This window comes from Meles meles, chromosome 19 (assembly GCF_922984935.1).
Source record: "Meles meles chromosome 19, mMelMel3.1 paternal haplotype, whole genome shotgun sequence".
Classification (NCBI taxonomy): domain Eukaryota; kingdom Metazoa; phylum Chordata; class Mammalia; order Carnivora; family Mustelidae; genus Meles; species Meles meles.
In genome coordinates this window covers 23120571-23146057 of record NC_060084.1, presented here as the reverse complement: position 1 = coordinate 23146057, position 25487 = coordinate 23120571, and the positions used below count along the sequence as shown (strand labels likewise).

Genomic DNA, 25487 nt, shown 5'->3' with positions numbered 1-25487 from the left:
ACCATCCAAATACTTTGGAAACATAAGAGGCCGTTATTAACAGCTATAATGCAAGAACAATAGGCATAATCCTGTTATCAACCAGGTAAACAGCAGGGAAAGTTCACCCTATCTGGAGGGAAAAGACAATGTTTTTATGACTGTCACTCTGCTGACGTGAATTTCAGTGTCCAAAGGCAAATGTGACGGTCAACCCTATGAAGATCATCCCCATCAGAGATTTTTTAATCTAAGTCTCTGAAGTTGCCTATAAACCTGACCACTAGCTATTTTTCTTAGTCACACACTCATGCTATGCATTATTACTGCAGTTTGATGGATTCTTTCCTGCATAGCTATCTGTATAAAAAATATATATACTGAGTTACTGCTCTTCTGTATTTCCCCTTTCAGAGAGTGTGGAGAGAGTATGCATATATCTTTTTGGCTGTGCTGGAATTCCCCCAGGTGGTTGTGTGTGTGCACGCGCATGTGTGTGTGTATGTGTGCATGTGTTGGATTATGTCCCAATGTTGCTAGCTAAGAAGAGAAACAGTTGTTCATTTTTGACTTAAGGAGACTAGGTCTTGCTTTCCCTGAGATTTTGGCCATAGTCACAAGACTAAACACTTATAACAAAAAGTTGTTAGAAACCACCACCCCAACCAAAGAAGAAGAAGCAAGGGGAGGAGGAGGGAGGAGAGGTAGCGGGGAGGGGGAGGAGGGGAAACAACAGTGAACTTGTATTGCTCTACAGAATGATTTTATCTATTTCTTTCTGGAGAAAATTGGTGCTGAGTAATGAGTAGACTGGTTACAGATTTTTTTTTAATATTTCTGCAATAATTCTTCTCTCCATAATCATACCTCTGGATAATCCCCTCCCACACGGACTCTGGAATTAATTTTGTGTCTTATTTGGCTAATGGGCAACAGAAAATATGGCTCAGTATCTGTTCTTTTTCCCTACACTTTAATATCCTGTAACCAACACCATGTGAACAAGTGTGGACTGGCCTTATGGAGGATGAGATACACGTTGTTAAAATCATCCCTCTTGCTCATCTAACATTAAGCCAAGTAACCTTTTTTTTTTTAACAGGTTTTTTTTTTTTGTTTTTTAGATTTTATTTACTTATTTGACAGACAAGGAGGCAGAGAGGCAGGCAGAGACAGAGGAGGAAGCAGACTCCCCACTGAGCGGAGAGCCTGATGCGGGGCTCTATCCCAGGACCCTGGGATCATGACCTGAGCTGAAGGCAGAGGCTTTAACCCACTGAGCCACCCAGGCGCCCCAAGCCAAGTAACCTTTGTGTTAGGAAGCCATGTTAGACCATGAGCCCCAGCTAAAATAGCTTAGATAAGAAGAATCATCCAGGTGATATATGGAATCATAAGAAATTTTTAACTTTTATTGTTTAAACTACTAAGTCTTGAGTTAGTTTGCTACATAGACAAGCCAAATAATGAAGAAATGGCTACTTTAAAAAGGGGTTGTTGTAACAGCAACAACCAAAAAAAAAAAAAAACATATGAGCAAAAGCTTTGGGACAAGGTTGGTGCAGATATAGGAAAGAGGTCAGGAAATGTCCAGCAAATGAAGGAAAATCAGCAAGGAAACTATCAACTTCTTAGTAACAGCTATTGATTAAACTTATGGGAAACCTACAAAGTATTACAAGACAATTCTACAACATCTTCAGCACGGATTAAAATGGACTAAAACAGTTGGAGTTCAAAAAGAAGCTTCAGATACCTAGCAGATAAGAAGGACATTCAGCAGAAAACATGCAGTAGTTCTTGTAGAAAACAAATGATTTCTCAAGGATGGCCTAAGAATCTAGAGGGCAGAGTTGAGAGCAGTAGTCAACAGAGAACTGGGAGCCATGCCCAGAAACAGAACCTGGCTCATTCCATACCCTTGGAGTAAGAGGATCTGTCAACAGGCAAGTGGGTGGATTGTAGGGTAGCTACCAGTAGAGACCAGTGCCTTCTTTCTATCTAACATTTTAATGTGAATCTCTAGTCCAGTTATCTTTCTTGAGATTCACTATATATGTTAGGTATATGAGGTGCAGATAATGTGCTTTTTTGGTTCATAGTCTCCTGATTGGGAGAAGCTGAAACTGAGAATGTTGTCTGCTTTCAGATCTGTTACAGATCATGACAAACTGATGGTATAATTGTAAGAGGTTTCTGGGAGTCTTGGGTTAGGGGTGAACATGTATCAAATGGGAGAAGAATATGAAGGATTTGTGGACAGAAGGTAGACATTGTAGACCACAGAAAATGGCCCCAGAATATTTATTGCTTTTTCTGTCATGGAGTAGACTCTCCCTTCACAACCCAAGATGTGGCTTCACTTTGTGACTGTCAAAGCATTTAATGAAAGTAGCATTGTACAAGTTACAGCCCAAGAATCAAGAGAACCTGAATCAGCTCTAAATCGAGGGAACTGTATACCGGTGAGTCCAAATTAACCTTCTAGAGGAGGAGAAACTATGGGGAATGAGTTCCCAATTGTCTGAGCCAAAGTCCCAGGCAGGTGTGAACAATGGTGTGACAAGCTAAGTTTAGCCCAGACCAGATGAACTATGAAGATAAGCACAGCAGAAAAGTTGCTGGTGCACTGAATTGAGACAAAATTAAAGGGTTATTGTTTTATGCCATCATTGGAGACTATTATTAAGAGGAATTGAGTCTGGCAACACTCAACTATATGATTCACCCAGAGTTCTGGAGCAGACTGAATTCACCTAAATCTTGGATTCACTATGTGGTGTTTAATTGACCTTGGCTACAGTACTTAACTGGCCCCTGCTTCTGCTTCTTCATTGGCAGAATGGAGACACACTCTCCCCCCCAAAAGCAAAGGTAGATGCTCAGATCCTGTTATTATGAGTTATGTATAAGATAACTTTATTGAGTGTCAAAGTTGAGCGCTGAAATCCCAGGGGCAGCCTAGAGATTCTCTGCGGTAAAGAAGGGGAAAAGGTAAATGAGGTATGATTCAAAGAAGTGAAATTAAACCAACTCCATTTTATAAATGTTTCTGGGACTTTTCTCATTGTGCGTTCAAGCTGAATAATAACAGTAGCTATTATATATGGGGCATCTTCTACATGTCAGGCACTTTACACACATTATCTCTAATTCTTACAATTATACTACTAAGCAGTCGATAAATGATAGCTATTATGATGCATCACACTCTGTGTAAATGCTTTAAATCATTATCACATTTAATCCTTAAAATCACTTCTATGATAGGCATTATTAACCCAACCTCACAAATAAAGCAACAGAAGCACGCAGACCTTAAATAATGCACCCATACATACAGAGCTAGTAAGTGGCCGAGCAAGGATTCCTATTTGGATTTGTCATCATCTAAAACCCATGTTCTTTTTGCTAGTGCCACTCTACCTCTTGGCAGAGGAGAATCCTAGATAGAGTTCTTTGTCAGTTTCACAGAAACACTGACAATGGATTATTGTCTGCTTTGTTCTCAGAAGTGCCTGTGTGAAAGCAAAGGGGAAGGTTGAGGAAGCTGTCCACACTCCACGGTGAGTATTAGCATGGGCAATATTGACTCTTCTGGGTCTTTGCCTGGCATGATTCATAATACCAAATGAATTTACTCCTAGAAGGAGCCTTTTGCATTGTTGGGTTTTCAAATTATATCTTTGGTTCTGTTGTATTTGGAGTGAGGAGGCGATGGGAAATGAACAGTGTGTCTGGTCCTATCCCTCACCTATGTTTCATTCGTGGAGTCTTCATATCTATGTGTTCTATATAATTCTGGTACATTGAAAAATGTAGCTTAACAAAAGCAATACAAAAATTCCTTTTTTAAAACAGCAACAATAACAAAGTGGAGGATTTCTGTTTTATGCAAATGCCCACAGTGTAGCTAAGACCCGGTGGGTGGGTGGGGGCTCTTTGTTTTACAAAGACCCTCAAAGATAGAATAGAGATAGGATTAGACCTCAAAAATCTGGCCTTCTTCTCCTTGTAGAACCTTCTGTGAGGCCATTAGTAGATGACATTCCCAGTCGACTCTGATGTGCAAGGAGATTCTCATAAGTGCCCCTTAAGCCCAAAAGAATTAGCTGAATATTTAAATAATGCATTAGCATGGCCCGTCTTGAGGATGGAGTGAATGGAAAAAACTCATTCTAGATTCATCAGAATTTTACTTGGGCCACTTTGGGACTAGGTCATGACCAAACTTGAGCCAATTAAACAGTGGCTTCTGGGATCAGAGGCATTGCCAAGACATTTGACTGAATGACCTTGTGGACACCTTCCTATGCATCACTGGATGTTTAGCAGCTTCTCTGACCTTTACCAATACCTTTACCAGATGCCAGTAGTCTCCCTCCACTTCCCCAGTTTTGATAGCTCCAGACACTGCCAAATGGCTCCTGGACAGCAAAGGCACCCTCAGCTGTGAACCACTGGTCTGATCTAGGCATTAAAATAATTTATTTGATCTTCACTTCTTTGTGATAACCAGAAGAAAACTGAACTCATGACCTAGAATAATATTGCACTAGTCATGGAAAGCAAGAACAGAACTTGAGTCAAGACTAATGTATCTCTTGGAATGCTTGGCTTTGTTTTTTTTTAACTGATTTATAGTAACTGAGTTGTGCAGGCACTGAAGTGTTTGTGGATGTTTCAAAATGACCTGCTTTTCATGAACATCAAATTTTTGATCTATCTGCAGAAAAAAAAAATGGATTGATAGCTGCTATCAAATTTGATAGCAGATCCTGGATATAAAAAAAAAAAAGTTTTCTTGCTATAAAATTTTAGCTGCCTGTCACTTACATTATATTATGTCACATCTCACAGTGACATATTGCAATGTAATGCAATGTAAGTCACATAATAGACAACTGCAATTCATAACTTTCTGAACAGGGAGAGTCATTCTTTACTGAGAAGCTTCCCAAGGGAAGTGAAGGAATCCCTCTGCGGAGGTCATTCACAGCACTGATGCGACTGGCCTGTTGGTGACTCTCATCTTCTTATCCTGTCTGTACTCTTTATTCTTCGAGCCTACCTCTTTTTTAAAAAACTGACCTTCCTGTCTTTCTTCTGAGTGTGACGGAGCTGTCAATCAAGTGGCTTGCCTCTGTGGAAGGTGGGGACTTTCCTAGGCTGACCCATAGGGATCTCAGGCTGCTGCTAGCCCAAGGTTGCATTTGTATGAATTAAAAGATGGATTCACCTTTGGGCAGCTACAGCCTCAAAGCGTTCAGGGGTTTGGGGATAAAATGAAGCCTTTCTGAAAATGAGAGAAAGAAGACCTCGCTGGGGTCACAGCTTCTCAAGGGGAGAAATGAACAGGTTTTCAATTGCTGCTCATGCCAGGGCCAGGGACCTTGCCCAGGGGACAGCTCACAAAACTACTCACAGCCTCCCTGAGGATATCTCACCTCCGTGAACACAGAGAGTAGCTCAGTTGAGTCATGCGCTCGTTTCCTAACACGAACATGGCCTCTTTTTTTTTTTTAAACCAGGAATTGATAAGGAGCCTAGGATAAAGAAAGTCTCTCATCCAAATATACCAGGTTTTGAGATCTGTTTAGGCCTGATCCTTCCACAAGCTTTCTTTCCTTCACTTTAAAGAGGCTGCAGGAAAGGCAAGCTAACACAGTGAAAGAAAGTAGAGGAAGGAGCAGAGAAAGACACAATCTTCTAGTATCCTTGGGGCCCTTCCACATGGTCATTAGAGAAGACATTTAAACTTAAACCTTCTGTTATTTGGGCCCATTTACCTTTATAGCTCAGGTAGTTTGAGTGAGGTTTTGTTGTTGTTGTTGTTGTTTTGCAAGCAACTAAGTCTTAATAAACATATGGACTCTCTCCATCTAGTGTTTCCTGGCTAACACTTGGACAATAAGCTCTTCACCAGCTCGTCTATGGGAACATACATGAAACACATTCATTCATTCACCAGCCTCTTACGTGCTGTAAACACAGCCGCCGTGTATTGATCGCCCCTTTGAGCCCAGGTATTATACTGTTTGCATAATCTTTAAAAACTCCTTGCAACATTGTAAGTGATGCCTGGATGCATCTTTTTAAAGAGAAGACCCAGGCTGAGGAAGGCAAGAGCTCATTGGAGATCTGCGAGCAAGGGACAGAGCTCAGCCTGTACTCAACCTGAGGGATGTGGCCTCCCCATCCTTGGGCGATTGTCTTTGTCGTCGCTCACTTTCATCACTCTTGCTGCTGAGAATATTGTATATATTAGAAGAGTGAGGAAGACAAGGATTGTGTGGGATCTGGGATAACAGAATCACCGTCGTGAGAAAGCCCGTGCTTTCTCCCTCCCCGTGATTTTCTTTGTATCATGACATCTTCGCTTTCTGTCCTCTAAGAGGACACACGGATGCATATAGTGCGGCCGTAGACTCAGCGCCCCTGCAGGGTGGCTGGTACTGCTGCCGAGCCCCACGTTCACCGATTTAAAAGAGTGGCATTGCAGGGACCCGGGGATTGCTTAGCAAGCACGCAATAGACTTCATTGGCCTTGGTTTCCTAGATTCCACCGCATCTCCTAAAAATACTGATAACTTCCTTGCACCTTACTGTGCTGCTCTCTTCTTGGCCTTTCGGCGGAGCCCATTCTGCCCATATAATGAGCACGTCAGCTGGGCGTGGCTCTCAAGGAGAGTCAGAGGTGGGAGCATCTATTTCCCCAACAGTGAGATTTCTTTTTTTCCTTTTTCTTTTTGGCTTTTAACTTTTTGGAAATTCCTGCTGCTCTACCTTCCTCACTAATTTGACCGTCCTAACTCCCCTTCACTGTTAGTAGACTGAAGTCTAGGGTGCATTTCAGGGTAGGTTTTATATAGCTGGTTTGATCCCTTCAAGTCCATCCTTACCCAATGTCAGCTTCCTTCTCTTCTCCTCCAGGTCTCACAAACTTGGCAATGAGGTCCACTTGAATTACAATACCCCAAACCTTTGCTGCTTCTCTGTTCTCTACTGCTTCTAGGCTACCATCGCCCTTCTGAGGCGGGAAGGCCCTGAGAGGAGAAACTGGTGATGCGAACCCTCCCTATTCTGAATCTATAAACAAGACCCAGCACGCACCCCACTAATGCATTTCCAGGAAGATCTTGCACAGCCCAGGCCTGGATTGTTAGATTCGCACACTGCAGTTCCAACCTTGGAAATGAGACTTTTGAGAGAAATGAATAAGTAATTCCTTGCTAATGGCACTAGGCTTATTTTGGAAGGCATTCTATTAAGGGATTAAGCAAGTGAGTAATATAATAAAACAATGACTGCCCTTGAAAATGTGCTTCTTTAAACTAGGCCTCGTAGTTCGTACAGTACTCCGCTGTACACGGCGGAGTGTCGATCTAGACAACTCAACTTCGCACCCGACACTGTTTTTTTATACCGAAATTCTAGTTTTGCCCTGCCAGTCCTCCTTCTGATTTATTATTCGAAATACTGTATTTCACTGAATCTAACACACGTGTGTATTTATTTTTTAATGCCTTAATATCTGTGAAATAAGGTGACGTCTTTTAGCTGAGGGCATGTTGTGTCGTCAGCTTTTTATTGGAACGTTATTTTTCTTAACCGGACGGAAATTAATGGTGTACCTCTTTAACGATATCGTGTATTTGATGATATGAAAGGCATCAGATTAGAGTTGCCAGGTTGTATACCCAACTGATACTGTGACCATCTTCTCTGAAGCTTCGCTGGTAGTTTCTGGTCTTCTATAGGTTGAGAAAAGGGACCCCAAGCATTTGAAAACTATGCATAAAATACCAGCAGTTTTGATGGACTAATATTCTAGGAGTGACGTGCGAGGCTCTGAGAGGCGTAAGTGCTACTGGTGACGATGCAGGTTTAGCAACGTGGGAGCCTCATTCTGTGCCTGGCAAGTCAATTAAAATAACTGAGCTTCAGGGGGCGCCTGCGTGGCTCAGTGGGTTAAAGCCTCTGCCTTCGGCTCAGGTCATGATCCCAGGGTCCTGGGATCGAGCCCCGCATCGGGCTCTCTGCTCCGTGGGGAGCCTGCTTCCTCCTCTCTCTCTCTGCCTGCCTCTCTGCCTAGTTGTGATTTCTCTCTGTCAAATAAACAAAATATTAAAAAAAAAACAAAAAACTGAGCTTCAGTTCCCCATCTGCAACATGGCAACGATGATCCTCACCCTGAGCGTATGCCTCTAGAGACAGATGGATAGATAGACGCACCGTAAATGATATGAAATAACAGGTGCTAGAAAAACTTGAGCTATTGTTTTGTTTTTTTTTTTTCTTGCAGTTTGATATATAACCTATGCAGAGTAACAGAGCACACACTTATCTTAAAATAACTGCAGGACTTCTAAATAAAATCCTCAGCAGAGATGTAAGCATACTTTCTAATTTTTATAATCTTTTTTTATATTTCCCAATTAAAGATATTTTATAAGCAATCATATTTCTATGCAATGTTAGAATATTCCTCGAAAATAACTTCTTGCAAAATTAAACATCCGTTTTTGGTAGACATACATATTTGAGAAAGACAGAAAGGCTATAGCAGGATTAATAGAGGGGCATAGATTTTCTTCTTGTCTCTCTCCTACACAACCAAAATGTGAACTTTATATAATTTCCTGCGTACATTTTAGTCATCTTATTTTGGGAAAAAAAAGATAATGACTTTTAGATAATTTTCCCCTAACCATTTTAAAACTTTCTTCGTTGAACTTTAGCCTACCAACATGTATAAGAAAGGCGTTTTGTGTCATTTCACAATGTATGTGTCAGAACATAGCCAAGTTATTATTTTTTTCATTTTTAAGATATGAGAGTATGCACTGAGCAGACTTTTCCATGTAGTATGTTTATATCAATGTACTTCCCAGCTCCATTAGTAAATGTGTGTGCACGTGTGTGTGTGTGTGTGTCCTTTAAAACCTCCTAAATGTTCTATTATTCTATGAAAAACATTAGGACTGTATGCATACTCAAAACACTAAAACACGAAAAGCCACATCATTAATGTCTTTTTGCAAACCAAGCAAAGTCTTATGATAATAGAGTTCATGGATCTCCAGAAAATGTGTCATTGCATTTGTCTTTAAAAACATTTTTGGCCATTCCTTACCGTCCCTTGAAGTAAATTCCTTGTATATCTGACCATTATCCCTTGATTATGATATGCACCTCTGCACATAACAGTGTTTTCGTTTCTATAAAACTTTATTCAAGCCCTACTCTTTTGAAAGAACTTCCTGATAAATCAAAACTAATCCACTAATTAAATACCTTTATAAAACTCTTACATTTCCTATCTCCAGCCATAGAATATAAGCAAGGCTGCCAAACTCTGAGCTATTAGACCTATGTATCATATGCTTATTGAGTTCTTTTGATGTATGGGAGTGATTAAATTCTTTAATATGTCCAGAACTCTGCCCAAACATACTGAGAAAGAGAACCTGTAATATTGTAGACACATATCTTTTAATAATACTACATAGTATTTTAGTATGGATGAGATTTGGTATGATAATTTCTGGTGTAAAGATGACTTCCCATATGCATTATTCCTTTGGAAAGATGATAAAGAAGACGAAGTACATAGAATATCCTGTAAGTTCCAAGGACTGCCCTCGGCATTTATCCTATATTCTTTCATTTGTTCATCACAGCAATTTCATTTTAACATTATCAAACACTGTCCGTTACAGAAAGTTAAAAGCTCCAGCCAAAATCGCATGTCCATTAATTCATGGATGTGGAACTTGTCTGATTTCAAAGTTTGTGCTATTTCTCCAAATACCACCTGTGTACACACAGTATATTAGGAGTGGTGAGTCCTTAGCTCCCCAGCACTAACCCATTCATTTTGCAAGAGAGGAAGCTGAAGTCTACAGAGAAGTAGATCAGTGTGACCTTGATGGAATTAGTGATGATGGTCTGGCCAAGTGAAAGCAAGAAACTCAGAGAAGGATGATTGTGCTCAGCATACCAGGTGCGATAGCATTTTTTTTCTCAGATAGCCCAAAGATAAATAGCTGTCAAAAGGCTGAGAATAATATATTCAAGCAATAGAGGGAGGAAATTTTATTTTATTTTATTTATTTTATTTTTTTTTTAAGATTTTATTTATTTACTTGACAGACAGAGATCAGAAGTAGGCAGAGAGGCAGGCAGAGAAAGAGGAACGGAAGCAGGCTCCCTGCCAAGCAGAAAGCCCGATGCGGGGCTCGATCCCAGGACCCTGAGATCATGACCTGAGCCGAAGGCAGAGGCTTTAACCCACTGAGCCACCCAGGCGCCCCGAGGGAGGAAATTTTAGTAAGCAATCTAGGAGGACGAAACCAAAGGCAAGGGGTGACCCAGAATGGTCCAGGGACAACAATTACTCCATAATTACTATATTTCTCTATGAAGTGCATCAGGACATTCATTCTGGTGGCACTTTAGGGACAGAAAGAAAATGAACCCTGTGCTATATCCAAAAAGCACCACAATACCATCTTCTAGTTGCCTGGGGCCCTCAGTAAACATTAAACACTGGAAGTTAGCTAAAACCAGGTCACTGACAAGCATTTGAACCAACATGCATGGGAACTGGAAAAGACATGATGTATAACAGAGCTTGGATCGAAACTATAATGGATTCTAATAAACCTGAAAAAATAGAGAATCCCTAGCTCTGGTTCACTGGTAGTGCTGCCGTACAAATCACAGAGATGCCTATGGACCACCTTGAATATGGAAACGAACCTCACCATCATGATCTGACTGTAGCCAGAAGCACATTGAGTGGTGTGGTCCAACTTGTCTGAGAGTAGGCCTAGTGAGGACAGCGATCTGAAACTCATAGGAAGAATTATCTGCCCATGACTATGGATGCAGATCTCCACTCTTATCAGCCCATTGCTTTGTAAAGATGGAAACTCTTTTTTAGGTAGGGCCAGTTTTACAAGTTGGGTAAGGTCTAAGAGGGAATGTTGTTTATGACAGTATAGAAGTTAGAATGTGTGTGATCATGCCTCCCCAGATCATAGTATTTTGCAGGTTAGTGTCTGAATTTCTCTACTAGATGACAAAAATCCATGTTAAATTATAGCCTTCCTTTCCGTGAATTCAAATCAGTAGAAATCTGAGTTGTGAGAACAAAAACTCCTGTACAGTGAAGACAAAAACAGTGTCTACTTTATTCACAGCTGTGCTTGCATTTCCGGGGCAATGCCTAGCACAGGGTAAGCACTCAATAAATAGGTAGGGAATGAATGAGTGAATAAGGATATACTCTCTTGTGAATAACCTCTAGAGGATAATGAAGAGGACATTTCTTGACCCACGTCTCTGCCTTAGCAGTTACCACACTGTCCTATAGAGAAAAGCAAAGAAAACACACTTCTTAGCCACTTTTCAAACATTTCCTTGCTCTGCTCACAGATGAGCGGAACCTGAGTTCTTATGAATGGTTGGAAATTAGCTACATAGAAAATGGAGGGACCAGTAGATGTGTATTCTAGATAAAAGGAAGGGGCAGTGGATTTAAAAATCATCATCAGTTTTGTATGTTCAACTCTAAGGATGTATAAGGAATACAGAAGATGAGAACAAGGTAGAAGGGAGAGAATGATGGATAATAAAATTAGGGAGGGAGCACCCTTCATCTTCACCTAATTTTTAAAAGTACACCATTATTGATTTTTTTTTTTACAAAAACGTTTTGTGTTCCATAGTTAGCATTTAAGATCTTCACAATCTGGCTTGTTGTTGTTGTTTTACTAAGGTGCTCCTAGCTCGAAAATTCTATCATTCTATCAACTCCCAGGTGTTCCATTTGCCCATATTTAGAGAGCTGTGTGCAACTGGATCTGGAGATAGAAAACCCAGTTCTATGGAGACCTAAGATTTTTGTCCATTGACTATTTTTAATGATAATGAAGACTGCATTGAAAGAATAACTTCAGCCACCCAAATAGTCTTTTTTACCATGTCTCCTCTCCTTTCTCATGACTGGTGTTTACAGACATTTTCAATCACTGGGCTTTCAGATAGGAGGCAGTTAAATAGCACAGCATTACTTATCACCCAAATGCCTTATTTTAGTTTCCTTATTTATGTTTTTGTTCGTTGCATTGGGTTGTGGGTGTGGGTTTGTTGCAGCGGAATGAGAGAGATTCAGGAAAATTGTAGAAGAGAAAGGAGAGAAAGGAAACTATTTTTTATTGAGTACCTTCAATTTATCAGACACTGAACTTATTAGCACATTGTTTTTTTTAACTTATTATTTTCTTATTCAAAACAACATATGGGTAATTATTGTCTCCATTTTTTTTTAAAAGAGTTTTTCATCCATTTGAGGGAAAGAAAGAGAGTGAGAGAAAACATGAGAGAGGAGAAAGTCAGAGGGAGAAGCAGACTCCCCGTGGAGCTGGGAGCCCGATGCGGAACTGGATCCTGGGATTCCAGGCTCATGACCCGTGCCGAAGGCAGTCGCTTAACCAGCTGAGCCACACAGGCGCCCTACTGTCTCCATTTCATAGATAAATGTTCAAGATTATTCAGTTATTTGTGAAAGTTCTCACAGATCATAATCAAGAGCGCTAGGATTCAAAGCTAAATACTCTTAACCATGAAGCTTGCGCTGTTCTATATTCCACAGTATCTCTCTTTCACTATTCATTCTAATTCTTCCCAAGTCAGCTTTTAAGACGTTTATCTTTGTGAGTATCCCCTTTACTGTTTCCAAATTCTTTCTCTGCTTTCTCTATCCACTTTAATAAACCAAGGGATCCGGGGCGCCTGGGTGGCTCAGTGGGTTAAAGCCTCTGCCTTTGGCTCAGGTCATGATCTCAGGGTCCTGGGATCGAGCCCCGCATCAGGCTCTCTGCTCAGCAGGGAGCCTGCTTCCTCCTCTCTCTCTGCCTGCCTCTCTGCCTACTTGTGATCTCTCTCTCTGTGTCAAATAAATAAATAAAATCTTTAAAAAAAAATAAAAAAAAATAAATAAACCAAGGGATCCAAAGGACATGATGTGTGTTATTCAGGTCACATGCTGAGATAGAATGTCACGTATGCCTTTGTTGTGTCCATAAAGTGCTCAAAATTAATTCAGACTTCCTTGCTGAAAGGAGATACAGTGATTGTCAACTACATTTAGTGCTTTTTTAGAAAAGGAGAATTTGCACTGACTGACAGCGCATTTTGTTTCCACATTCAATTTTTAATATTTGCTTGTGCTTGCCAAAAGGACAGTCATGTTTATCTGGCACCCACAAAATCCCAAGACCTATTTTTACGCTTGCAAATAGATTCTAAAAATCAGTCAATAGCATTATTTTTTAATGGCACAAACAAGAAAGTGGTCCAAACAAGATCTGATAAATAAAAAACATTTCTCTGAGTAATTCTCTCTCCTCTTGCTGATGTTCAGTTGATCCCTTTATTTTTCTGTTTTTCTCTTTTGAAGCAAAAGTCTCGGAAAGCAAAATCTCGAAGAGAAGATTCTATGTCCTAAGCCATCTTTACGATAACTAAGATGACTTTAAGACAACTAAGCATGTACCAATTTATCTCTTGGTTTTTCTCTTTCAAAAATCCTGAGAATTAGAATGCTCTATACAGACCAGAAAGGAGTTAGCAAATTGACTGAGAAGCTCTAAATCAATTTATAACTTTGAATAGCAGATAGATCACCGCACATATAAGTCTATGCCCGGTAGTCAGTAATCTCAGAATTGTCTCCCACAGTATACACTAAAAAAACACTCAGAGCAGCACTATGTCTGAACAGGGCAATAATTTTAGGATTTTCAATATTTGCAAAGGAAATTCTTAACTTCTGAAAGCACTCTTCTATTATGATTTAAAAGAGGAAAGAAAACAAACAATCCAAAAAGATATGGAGACTATACAAAATGACAAGAGTTTTATTGAAACTATTTAAGCAAAGAAAATCTAGTTTTCTGAACCAACTGCACAATCATATGCAACTTGGAGAGTGGAAGTACAGATCTGTTATCTATTTTTCTTAGCTTGCACATCATCCTTAATTACAGTTTAGACGACAAAATGAAACATAAATGGCTTTTTATCAACGGAACATTGCTGGAAGCATAAACAATAAATTATGAATTACTGAAGCAGAAGCCTTTGGATCATGTATGCATAATGCTATTCTGCATATTTGGGATCCCAGTTGGACCTCCTGTTTCAGGCAAATTGAGTTCTACCTTTTATGATTCAACATCCAGGAAAAGTACCATGCTTCATATGGGGCAGAGCTGATGACTTATATGGAAAAGATCTCAAGTCAGTGTTTGGTGCTGTGTGGTGCTGTGGAAACGTCCTCTATGTGAGCAGAGAAGACAGGGTCACCATATTGCAAACATACACATGTAGGTACTCATTATCACACTCATACAGGCACACGATTTTCACTTGTTGCTTAGGTATGGTTGCCTGGGAAACCCAACAATAGTGGCTTGGCTCTGGCTGAGGGATGGAGGTTTTGTAAAGGCCGCTTGAGGAAAGATGTTATTTTGGAAAGTCCTGTGTTAGCGTCAAAGCAGCCTGGTGTAATGAAGAACTCAAGGATGTCTCCGGTGGCCAAAAAGAGGCATTTGGCTTACAAAGTGGACCACCTTTGCTCTCTGGGTCATCGGAAAGACCTTTCAAGTCCAGTTCTGCCCAGACGGGGCACCGCTGGCTTAAGGAGGATGAAAGAGGGGCTCTGTCTGCCTCAACACCCATATCCTCAGTCCAGCCCAGGCAGGCATGCAGATTCTGCATGAGTAAAGATGGAGGACAGAGGGCCAGCTCAGGCTGGCCTGGGATCAGGGAAATTCACATCCACCTGCAGGCAGCAAATTTCAGTTTTGTGGCAAGAGCAACATGAGATAGGTCGACTTTCTTCAAAAGAGCAAAGAAAGATGGCCTTTAATCTTCCAGCCCATGCAACATGATTCTACGGGGTATGTGTGTGAGGAGGCTATGGGTGTTTGAAACAACCTGATATGCCAGAATGGAAAGTAATCCCTTCGAGTTGGAAGTTGGGGTCAGCTACTGTGTGGAGAAAGCTGAGTTTCATTTTGGCAAGACAGAAAGAAAAGAAAGACTTCATATTCAAAACCAGATCCAAGAATCCTATGGCTATTTCCATGACCCATAAATATTTTCAGTTTTTCCTACCTTTTACTCCTCCTCCTTTTTTTTTCTTATATCTTTCTATCACAGTATTCTTTAGATTGCAACACATTGCCAAGCAGATTTCTTGCAGTGCGTTCTAGTAAGGATGAAGGTTTTCAAAGCTACCATTGAGGCCACTTTGTACAACATTCAAAAATTAACAGAGTTCAAGATGCAAAGAGACCTGCTTGAGAACAATAAGCCAGAGGAGATGGAACATAGCATGGGAATTTAGGAATTAATAGATTAACCTAATGAGCATTTTGTCCCATTTACTGATGAATTTTTTTTAATGTGCCAGACATTATGCTAAGAGATGTCTAGCAGATAGATTACACATATCTATCCCAGCATATTTGAGGGTGAATAGGTATTGTTATCCCGATAGTACAGATTGAGTAACGAGGGCTTAACATAATTGTTCTTACAAGGGATGCTTCTAGAGGATAAAAAGACGTAAAACACATACTGCTTGAAATTGCCCAGTCTGTTGAGGTAGAAATCTCACAAAACAAAACATGAATTATATTCTAAACAGGTAAGCATGTCATGGACATTGAGATAACCCAAGGCATGTTTATTTCAAAGCTCTAGTCAGCATTGCCATTATTTAAATTAATTGTCAAAATTACACCTATAGAGTGCGGTCCTTATCAATAGGAATTTGTTCAAAAAGAAGGTATCAAGAAGAGGAAAAGAAATATTAGTGTCTTTAGGTACCCTGGCTCCCTGGTGTCTTTTCTTAAGCCTAACCAAGTTGTAATTAAGGCCAAGTTTACTGTCTAATTATTTCCTTTCCATAATGTCCTCTCTAGGGAGCAGGGCTTTATGTTTTTCCTCGTTTCTCTACACACATGATTCAAATAATTCAGTGAAAAACATAAAGAATCCCATTTGACCAGACTGCTTTCTGGCAATCCCAGTCATACCTTTTAGCAACAAGGTGCAGGCTGGAGAAGATCAGGTTTCTGGCAGACCTGAAATTTTCTGCAAGCAAGATAGTCCTGTATCTGTAAAAGGTCCATTTATCTTCCCTGTCTTGTTATATTTAATTGTAGAGTATCTTCCATTTTCACAGTTAGAATGGAAGCCAATATGAAATGTGGTCAGCAAAACTCCTCTTGCTTCTAAATTCACCCCAACTGGAAGATGGAGAAACCGATGACTGGGCCATATAATTGATGAAATTCAAAGTGCTATGATTGGTGTCTATATATGATCTAAATGACTCATCATATTTTTGACCTTTGTTTTCACCTTCATTGGTATTGAAGGTTGCTTTCCTAATCTGGATGAAATGTGAATCTCATATATTCAGAAAGAGAATTATTTGTGAAATCACTCAACTGTGTAGGAGATAAGAGACAGCTAATTTCTATCTCATTTTGCCTTTGATTATGAATTAGTCTGCTGAAAATTGCAGAAGGACCAATCTGTATGAGGGAGGAGAAAGATCACAGTAACTTTAAGTTGAAAGACGAGGCTATAAGTTCTTCAGAAAATGCCAAATACTAAAACCATCTCCCATAAGGATCTAATTAAACAGGGAAATTGTCTACCCATCAATTATGAATTTGGATATATGGCTTTCTCAAAAATCGTAACCCTGGGACTTGTAAATCATGACACTCTCAGTGGAGAAACATCAGCTAATGCCCATTTTGAAGCCGATCTTTTGTAGAGAAAAACAACTCTAAATGTAATAATACTACTTAATTCTCTCCATCTTTCAAACATAGAATATACCATAGTTTTAAAATAAGTAGTATCTAGTATTTGGACTTTTTTGTATTTGCATTTTTTTTGGTCATTACTAGGGAATGGGTACTAGGCTAACAAAATATTCGTTTATCTATCTACTTACCTATATATCTCCACCATTTTAAATCTGACAACCTTCTCCCATTACTTTGTTTCTACGTATGAAGAAGGGACCATTCCTGCCCCCACCCGCCCCCAGTCTTAGAGTAACTATCCAGATGCCAAAAAGGTTGAGGTCTAAAGAGCAAAACTCATGAATTTCTGATCTAGGAAAAGGAAAGGAGTATAAATTATACACATCTATTCCAAAGACCATTGGGCTCATGATTTATTCTATGGAGATGTTGAATGTTTGGATCCTAAATCCAGAATCACAGTGAACACATGTCCTGGTTTTCACAAGATAGTCCTGGTTATGTTTTTCCGGGTACAGATATAAATAGTAACCCCTTTCACTTTAAAAAACGTCCCAGTCAGAAAAATAAATTATGTGGTCACTCTTGGCAAAATAAACACACAATTTAAAATAAACAATTGTGGCACAGAGAGTGTGCTTTCCACAAAATATTTGCAACACCTGGCATCTTTCTTTTTTCAATTATTTTACACACACACAAACCTGTGACATAAAAGTGTAACTTCCATTTTGTAGTTTCAAAATAAAACAGGTAACACACAGCCTTTTAAATATTCTATTGAAGGGATTATTGCCATGTGTGATAGGGCAAAAAGAGGTTACCTAAGTTTATAAACTTTTACTTTCTACTGATTCTAAAATTTAGAGTAAGCACATGAAATTCATTCACGGTCAAAAATCTCCCTTTTCATAGGTTTTAGGGCATAACAAATACAGTACAAAACTACACTTTCCCTGGCACCCAAACCTCTCACTCACTCAGCACATGCCTATCTAGTGCCTTTGATGGGCTGTACTTCTCTTATAGGCATATCTTGAAATTGCATGCGCGGAAAATGCCGAGAAACCCAGAACCTTTGGAATGGGATGGGAAAACATTTCTTCACAGGAAATTTTAAATGTAGGGCATTGCGTATGCAAAAATAAAGACTGATACCTATTAACTCACAATCCAAATGAGAATGGGCCACACTTATACACAGACTTAGAGCCCAGTTTTGGCTTTCTGAGTTTCCTTTTGTCTTAGACATATTCATGTAACTTCCATAAAAAAGAAATGTTGTTAACCAAAACAAACAAAACAAAAACCAAACAAACAAAGACAATATACTTGGAGTACAATTCCTAGTTAGGGGAGGCTAACAAAGGAGTACTCCATTTGAGACAAAAGAACAGGATTTTGTCTCCTTCACGTGTATAATAGTGGAAGCCAGCTCAATGAGTAGTATCTGTATAATGAGTTTGTCATTTCATTTTTGGTGATGCATTCATATCTATCAGAGCATCCCCCAAAGAATTGGGTAGCATTATGTTAAAAGGTAAGGCCATAATATATTTAACAAGAGTCATAAAATGTTATTTTATTTCATAAATGAAATGTTAGCAAAATTCACTACCTCCTTGAAACAGAACATAGCAAATAACCCAAACAAATGTCATGAACCAAATTTTACTCTTCTAATTGAGTATAGCTTTTACAGAGACCATTCAGAAATCCAAACAAACACCTATAGTAAGGCTGGGAGACAGCTTAAGGCAATCCATTTATTTTCCTAATCATTCAAAAACAGCTGAAACTAAGACTTAAATATAACTGGGCCAAAATAAACAGTGAAAAATGCTTGTTGAATATACAACAGCATGGGAAACAAAAATGTACAGATGAGATAGACTTAAAAAAAAATCTATGACCTTCACATGTAATAGACAATAGGGGAAACAGTTAATCCAAACTTGGTTCTCAAGAAATAATGAAATGGATTAAATGTCCTCCATGAGTCAAAGACTTAACAGTAAAATCAGTTTATATTAGCCCAAAAATAATACTGATAAGGAGTGTCCTTCAAGAAGGATTTCCTGATCTAATTCCTATCATCAAAGTTGGTACAGGCCTAAAACAAATACCTCTAATGTGTACCCACAAATCAGGCAAAATTAGGATAGAATTTCCCTAAAGACTTGGTAAACATTCAGTTAAAACTTAACAACTGCGAAGTATATCTAACAGATATCACAGTATCTCAAAATTCCTGGAGCTTTCCTAGGGGTTAAATCTTACTGTTCAGTCTTCAAAGTAAGGTGATTGAGGTATTCCCTAGGATAAAATTAACTTTTACATTAACGGTTTTCTTATCTATTGTTTCAATATTGGAAAGAGGAAGTGATGTAATTACCAAGCCATTAGGCTGAGAAGCTAAGTTTCAACTGCTCTTGGGTGAACAAAAATTATTTTATTGATATTTTCAGTCAAATTATGAAACAACACCTAATTTTCCAATTTATGTTCTACCCTGTTTCACAGGGCTAATATATTTACCTTCATTTTTCTTGATGGTAAAATTCGGATTGTTGACCATTTCTGGAAGAAGACTGTATAAGAAATAATGTCCATTTTTGGGATCATCTTTGTCCATGGCACTCACTGTTTGAATGACCTGTAACATAAAACTCGACATCAGCATTTCTGATGACATCAGAGGGCTTATACCGCCTCTAAAAGCTGAGGGACATCTCTTTAGTGGACTAATACTTTGGTCCAAGAAATTTTTTTTTTTCAGTTTTCTGAATTGTTGTGGATGGTTTGTGCCAAGAACAAGGAGAAATATTTATCGCATTAAAACCTCAGTTTTTGATAAACTGATGATAATTAAGGTCATTACTTTAATGTCCACTTGGTGGTTGTGGCTCAAAAATAGCAAAATTAAGGGTATTTGACAAGTCCACTGGTAATTACAGGTTTTCTTTCCAATTTGAGTCTATACGGCATCTATAATGAGATTTGGAATTGTTACAGTGATTGTAGTGTGGCCCTTGGGAGGATCTTGGAAGTAAAGAACTTAAATCTTGACCCCTGAAAATGCATCTTTTATTTTACTCATCAGGCTACAAATGTTTGCCAAATAGAATGTTCCTCGGCACAAACATCACTGCAACAAACCTTTCTGAAGAGTTGCATCTGTTCCCTCCCAATAATGAACACTGTTTTTAAAGCGAGTGGATAACACATGCAAACAATGCTTTGGAGTGTATCCTGAGATGAATAAATTATAGGGATTAGGAGAATTACCACTGTGCAGAGAACTGTTTGGATAGATACACACACTTGGAATCGGTGCTGGTTGAAAGTGCTTATTTCACTTGCAAAGCTGCATTAACTTAGTGCTAAGTTGTTTCTTGGGATGTCAGAGAATCAGCTTAATAATTCGTATTTATGATTCTGTGATATTAATCACTTCAATATGAAACACTGGACAATAGTTAATGTGGCAAAACTTATAGTTTATACTACTACTGTAATAACTACAAAATAATTTCTACCAAAAAAAATGCTTGCAAAGCATGACAATTGAGGTGCTATCAGATAGGCCATCAAAAAGAATTAACAGGGAAATGCTCTCAGGTTTGTGAATTTAGATGAACGTAATGATGATGCTTAATTCATTAGGGCTGTTTGAACAATTAGGTCCCATTCAACTTTGCCAATTTTATTGAAGATAGATAAAAAAGGATCATTTCTTTTTGAATGAAGGAGATCTTTGCCTTGTAACATCACCTACACAACTGTGAGAACAACACTGAACAGCTGTGACTTTTGCCTTGTACTGAGCATATACTATATGAAAAGTTGAGACATAAAGAACATAGCTTCTTTCAACTTCTATTTCTCCATTTTTAAATTGGGACACATTCTTACCTGCTAGGTGTTTTACTTTTGTTAAGGACCTTGTAAAGTATCTTACCATCGTGCTTAGCTTGAGTAACAATATAACCCAAAAAAGTGTGGACTAGAACTTATGATTAAGACAGTGAAGTAGTCATCAATATAATGGACTTGAAATTGAGTAGCCCTGATAGAAGGCATAGTTTTACCCTGTACTCATTGTGTGACACTGAGTTACTTTAGTCTTTCTGAAAACTCAGTTTTCATGTATTCCTAAAATTGCAAATAAAAAGCACCTTTCTCATAGGGCTGTTTTGACAACTGACATAAATTCATGTCAGTCTCTTCATAAAGCATGTGGTTCCTAGAGAATGTTTAATGAACGTCGTTATTATTATTGTTGTCATCGTTGTTGTTGTTTTATTAGAGTCACTAACATTTATTCATGACATAGCCCCATGAGAAGTGTATCAGCTTCTGTTACCCAAACAATTCCCTAACCTCATCAGATTAGATGCCAATATAATGATATTTACTCTGTCTGAACACCTAGCATCATTGCCTTGACATTTAAGTGCAGAGAGATGCCCTGGGCTTCTAGCTTTATAAAAACAAAAGAATGGAAACCCAAGGGGAGAAGCTGGGGACACACAAATAACTCTTTTAGGGCTCACCTACATGTCCAAATATTTAAGAGAGGAATTCGACAGGAAACTTCTTTGAGACAGTTATAAAGAACAGGGCGGGGAGGGGGAGTGGGTTTATTTTTCAGCATCTGGAACATTCCCTGCTCCCTTTATCCAATTTTGTTTCAAAAGGACTCCTCTGTCCACGTGCACCAGTTGAACGAGTAACTCTCCAAGTGTGTCAGCACAAGAGAAGAAGGGCAAATGACAAGAGAACTTCCTGATATCCTGGGGTGAAAACCATTCATGACTAAATGCATTCTTCTGATGTATTTAGTGGATAGAGCTCCTGTAAGAATACCATTTCTAATATTTCTAAGTAACCTGCATGAAAAACACTCATACCTGCTGGCAAGTGGATCTACGTGAGTTATTTCATTAGTTTAGCCACCAGGACCAAAACAAAAGATGAAGTAACTTAGCTTACCTGAAGTAAAGGAGTGTAATTACCTGTCATGCCATTATCTCATAAGTTTGGTCTAAACTTTGAAACATTACACCTGCAATGAATATGCTTTGTTTCCATCTACTTGAGCCAGGGACTCTGTTAGACTTGCAACTTCTTCAGCCTACTGACCCAGAAAGCCTTGGGGTGAGGCCTAGCAATCTGCATTGTAGGGGTGCCTGGGTGGCTCAGTGGGTTAAAGCCCCTGCCTTCAGCTCAGGTCATGATCCCAGGGTCCTGGAATAGAGCCCCGCATTGGGAATCTCTGCTCAGCAGGGGGCCTGCTTCCCCCCCACCCCCTGCCTGTCTCTCTGCCTACTTGTGATCTCTGTTAAATAAATAAATAAAATCTTTTAAAAAAAAAGAAATCTGCATTGTAAACAGCCTTCTAGGTGATTCTGAGGCCTGCTGAATTCTGAGATGAACTGATTTCAGTTAAGGGAGAAGATGGGTGTTTATAGCTTCCTCCTTATCCTCCTTATTATTCATTAGGAGAGTTTGTATAGTTAAGCTCCCATCAAGTTCAGTGCATGATGTGTTGGGGAAAAAGTGATGAAATGGTGACTCTTTAAATCAACTTCCACATATCCCATGAACAAGTTAAGAATTTGGCTTAAACCATTTTTGACACTTCATTTTATCTTAATGCAGATGGCTACTGTCTAGACATTTTATCTAAAAGTGGACGCACGGTAAATCACTTGAAGGACTTTATGCTATTAAAATGCATTAAGAAACTCCTATCTAAAAGGCTGAAATTTTCACTGATGTAATAGCATCTGAACACACTTAGGTTTAAACAATGGAAGAAAAAGAACAGAGTTATTCAAGGAAGTGCATCTCCACACAAAAATCTGTGATTTTATAGGCACATTGAGTAAATGGCAAATGAAAATCACACACATTTCCCCCTGTGAGCTACTATGACGTCAGTTAACTTTTAGTTTGTTGGATAACTATTTCAAGGAGATGATGTAAAAATTTCTGGTGAGGTCATAGATTTTTAGGAGTACATAGATAGGATTTAGTTTAAATGTTTTTTCCTTTCTATCAGCCTTAGGATGCAATTGAAAATTCTAATGTTTGATCATTTATTGTGGATTAATTTCAAGGGAAGCTGAAAGTTTACATAAAAACTTTCCGAAAAACAAAGTGTATCTGGAATGTTGGGATAAGGAAATGAATTTCAGGACCATACTTGGAATTCTAGGGAGCGGACTCTATTAAATTTCTTGAGATTACTAATTCGAAATGAAATAACCTTTCTAAGTCATGAAACTAAAAAAAGAAAAATTTTGAGAATTATGGGGCCATATCATCATTCTAACTATTTCACTAAAAAAAGACTCATACCTAACTTAGGTTTTTCATTAGCAGAGATGCTTAAACTTTACTTTAGACTACTTTACATTAATTCAAAAATATTTAATAACAGTGGGATGCCCATGTCATTATTACCTTTTTGCAAGGCAAGCATCCAACAAACACATTTCTGATGATCTGATCTGTTTAGAACGTAAAACTATCATGGGATCTATTAGAAATCTCCTATAAGATTCCATAGATATTATTCCCTGACTTGTTTTTAAGAACCAGGCATGATTCTATATGATGAGTTGGATTTTTGCCTCCCTCACTGCTGTAAGAACAGCACGCGGTGACTATTTAATATGTATCACATAAATGAGTGAATGAATGAATGAATGATGTCAGCATCTTTTAGCATCATCGCTAATTCTCACATAACCTTGAGAAGTATGTATGAAGAGACTTATGGGAACCTAGTGCACCAAAGATGTGATCCATAACATTTGATCCCAGATCTAATAACAAACTACCTGCATCCTCCTGCCCCAGCACATCAGGCTGCCTCCAGTTCTTGTTGACATTCATACATCCTGCCCGTGTATTTCAGTTAAATTGGGGCGTAGACCTTCAGTATTTTGGAGAGCAAATAAGGATGTCCTCATGCATTCTTGTTGTTGTTGCTCTTTCCAGGGATAAAGATCCCCTTTTGATTCTGACCCACAGCAGGACCAAAAGAAGACTGAGACATCATAGTTCCTTGGGAGTGTGGACAAGGTAAGAGGGGACTACTGCAGCTTTGGGGATGCTTTCCAGACTTCTTTGATATACCTCTGTGCTCCAGGAACTCTCAACACTGATAGCCAAGATGGTGTCTACAATCATAGTATGCTGCCACTTTCTCAGACAAAACCTAATTTTCTTTTTCTCTTGGCAATCTTTCTGTAGGTGGTGTGAGTTGGAAGGTGATGGAAAGTGGGTTGAATGAGAATGAGTCAAAGGTACTGCAGGAAGGACAGCATCGTTTGTGGTTTTCTATTTATTCTTCTGCCCGTTATTACCAGCTTACTTCTGATCATCAATATTAGCTTTCCTGAAATACTAATGTTGTTTCTTAGAACAGGAGTTTTAAACTTGGGAAAAGAAAGGATGATCTGTGAATGAGTGTCACATGGTTCAAACCTGTCAGCTTAAAAGTGAAATTGAATTATTCATATATGTACATATAGGAGGAGGAAAGTCCATATTATCAGATTATCAGTGATTTCTATAACTGAATGAAAGACAAAATAGGTTAAGAACCGTCCCCTAAAAGAGGGGTCCTTGAAGAGAAAAGTTATATACACAAGAGAAATCAAGTCATAACAATGATGATAAATTTAAAAAAGAGGAAGTAATTTAAAAAAGAGGAAGTATTGGAATTTGGGAAATTATATTAAAATCCATATAATGACCCAATTATCCTCCATTATTTCAAAACTGTATACTATAGTTCAAATATAAGCACTATTCATAGCTATTTGCTAGTTCCTGGAGATTTGTTTTATAATTTGCATGGTAATCCAATCTCTACCAAGACTTTTTTCTTTTTCTACCCAGAGTGTTTTCCCATTCCCATGCCCTGCTCCCCCCTTTTTTGCATGACGACGTCCTTCTCTTTAAAAACCATTAGGTGGCTGTTCAGAGCATATACCATGGAAATCTGACCTATGGAAAATACAACAGGAGGATATAGATTTGATCTGATAGGTCTCTTTTAAAAACTAGTGAAGTCCTCAGTCCTCTGGGTAGACATTTGGGGGCTGTATGTTCACAAACTCATTTGTAGAACTTTTGACATTTTCCTCTGTTTCCTTCACTGCCCTTTCCCTTCCCGAAACTAAGTTGAGATAAAATGATACAAAGCAAGGGCTCCTGAAGAATGTGTTTATACAACGTTTGGGGTTTCCAGTTTCTTATATACCCTTTTCTTTCTGGACTCTGCATGTTTCATGTGTATTTTGTGCACCTCTGAATTACTATTTTAAAACATTCCTTCACTTGCTCTTTTTCGAAAACTCCACTGATAGGGTAGAACCCACACTTTCTAATATAGCTGAGAAGTCTCAGGTTCCTTTCAATCTCTTTTCTCCATCTTCCATGATACGACTTCACAGGAATGCTTCCTGATGTCTCCTTACCATCATAAACATCACTTTCTAGGCTGAACATGTGTGGCATCGTTTATCTTCCTAGAGAAGGATTTTTGACTGGGTTCCATTTACCACTATTATATAGTTTCCTCTGAAGGAAATTGTAAAGCTTCTAGAATCAGCTGTTTGCTAAATG

General features: G+C 38.8%; 1 protein-coding gene across 3 annotated transcripts in view; it reads right to left on the bottom strand.

Moving 5' to 3' along the window:
- The window catches only part of CDH8 (cadherin 8), a 383236-nt gene that overhangs the window by 36672 nt on the left and 321077 nt on the right, over positions 1 to 25487 (bottom strand). For all 3 annotated transcript variants that reach the window (XM_045989291.1, XM_045989294.1, XM_045989292.1), the window contains one exon: positions 19380 to 19497. In XM_045989291.1, the coding sequence (XP_045845247.1) occupies positions 19380 to 19497 (118 nt within the window). The remainder of the gene's footprint in view (positions 1 to 19379; positions 19498 to 25487) is intronic.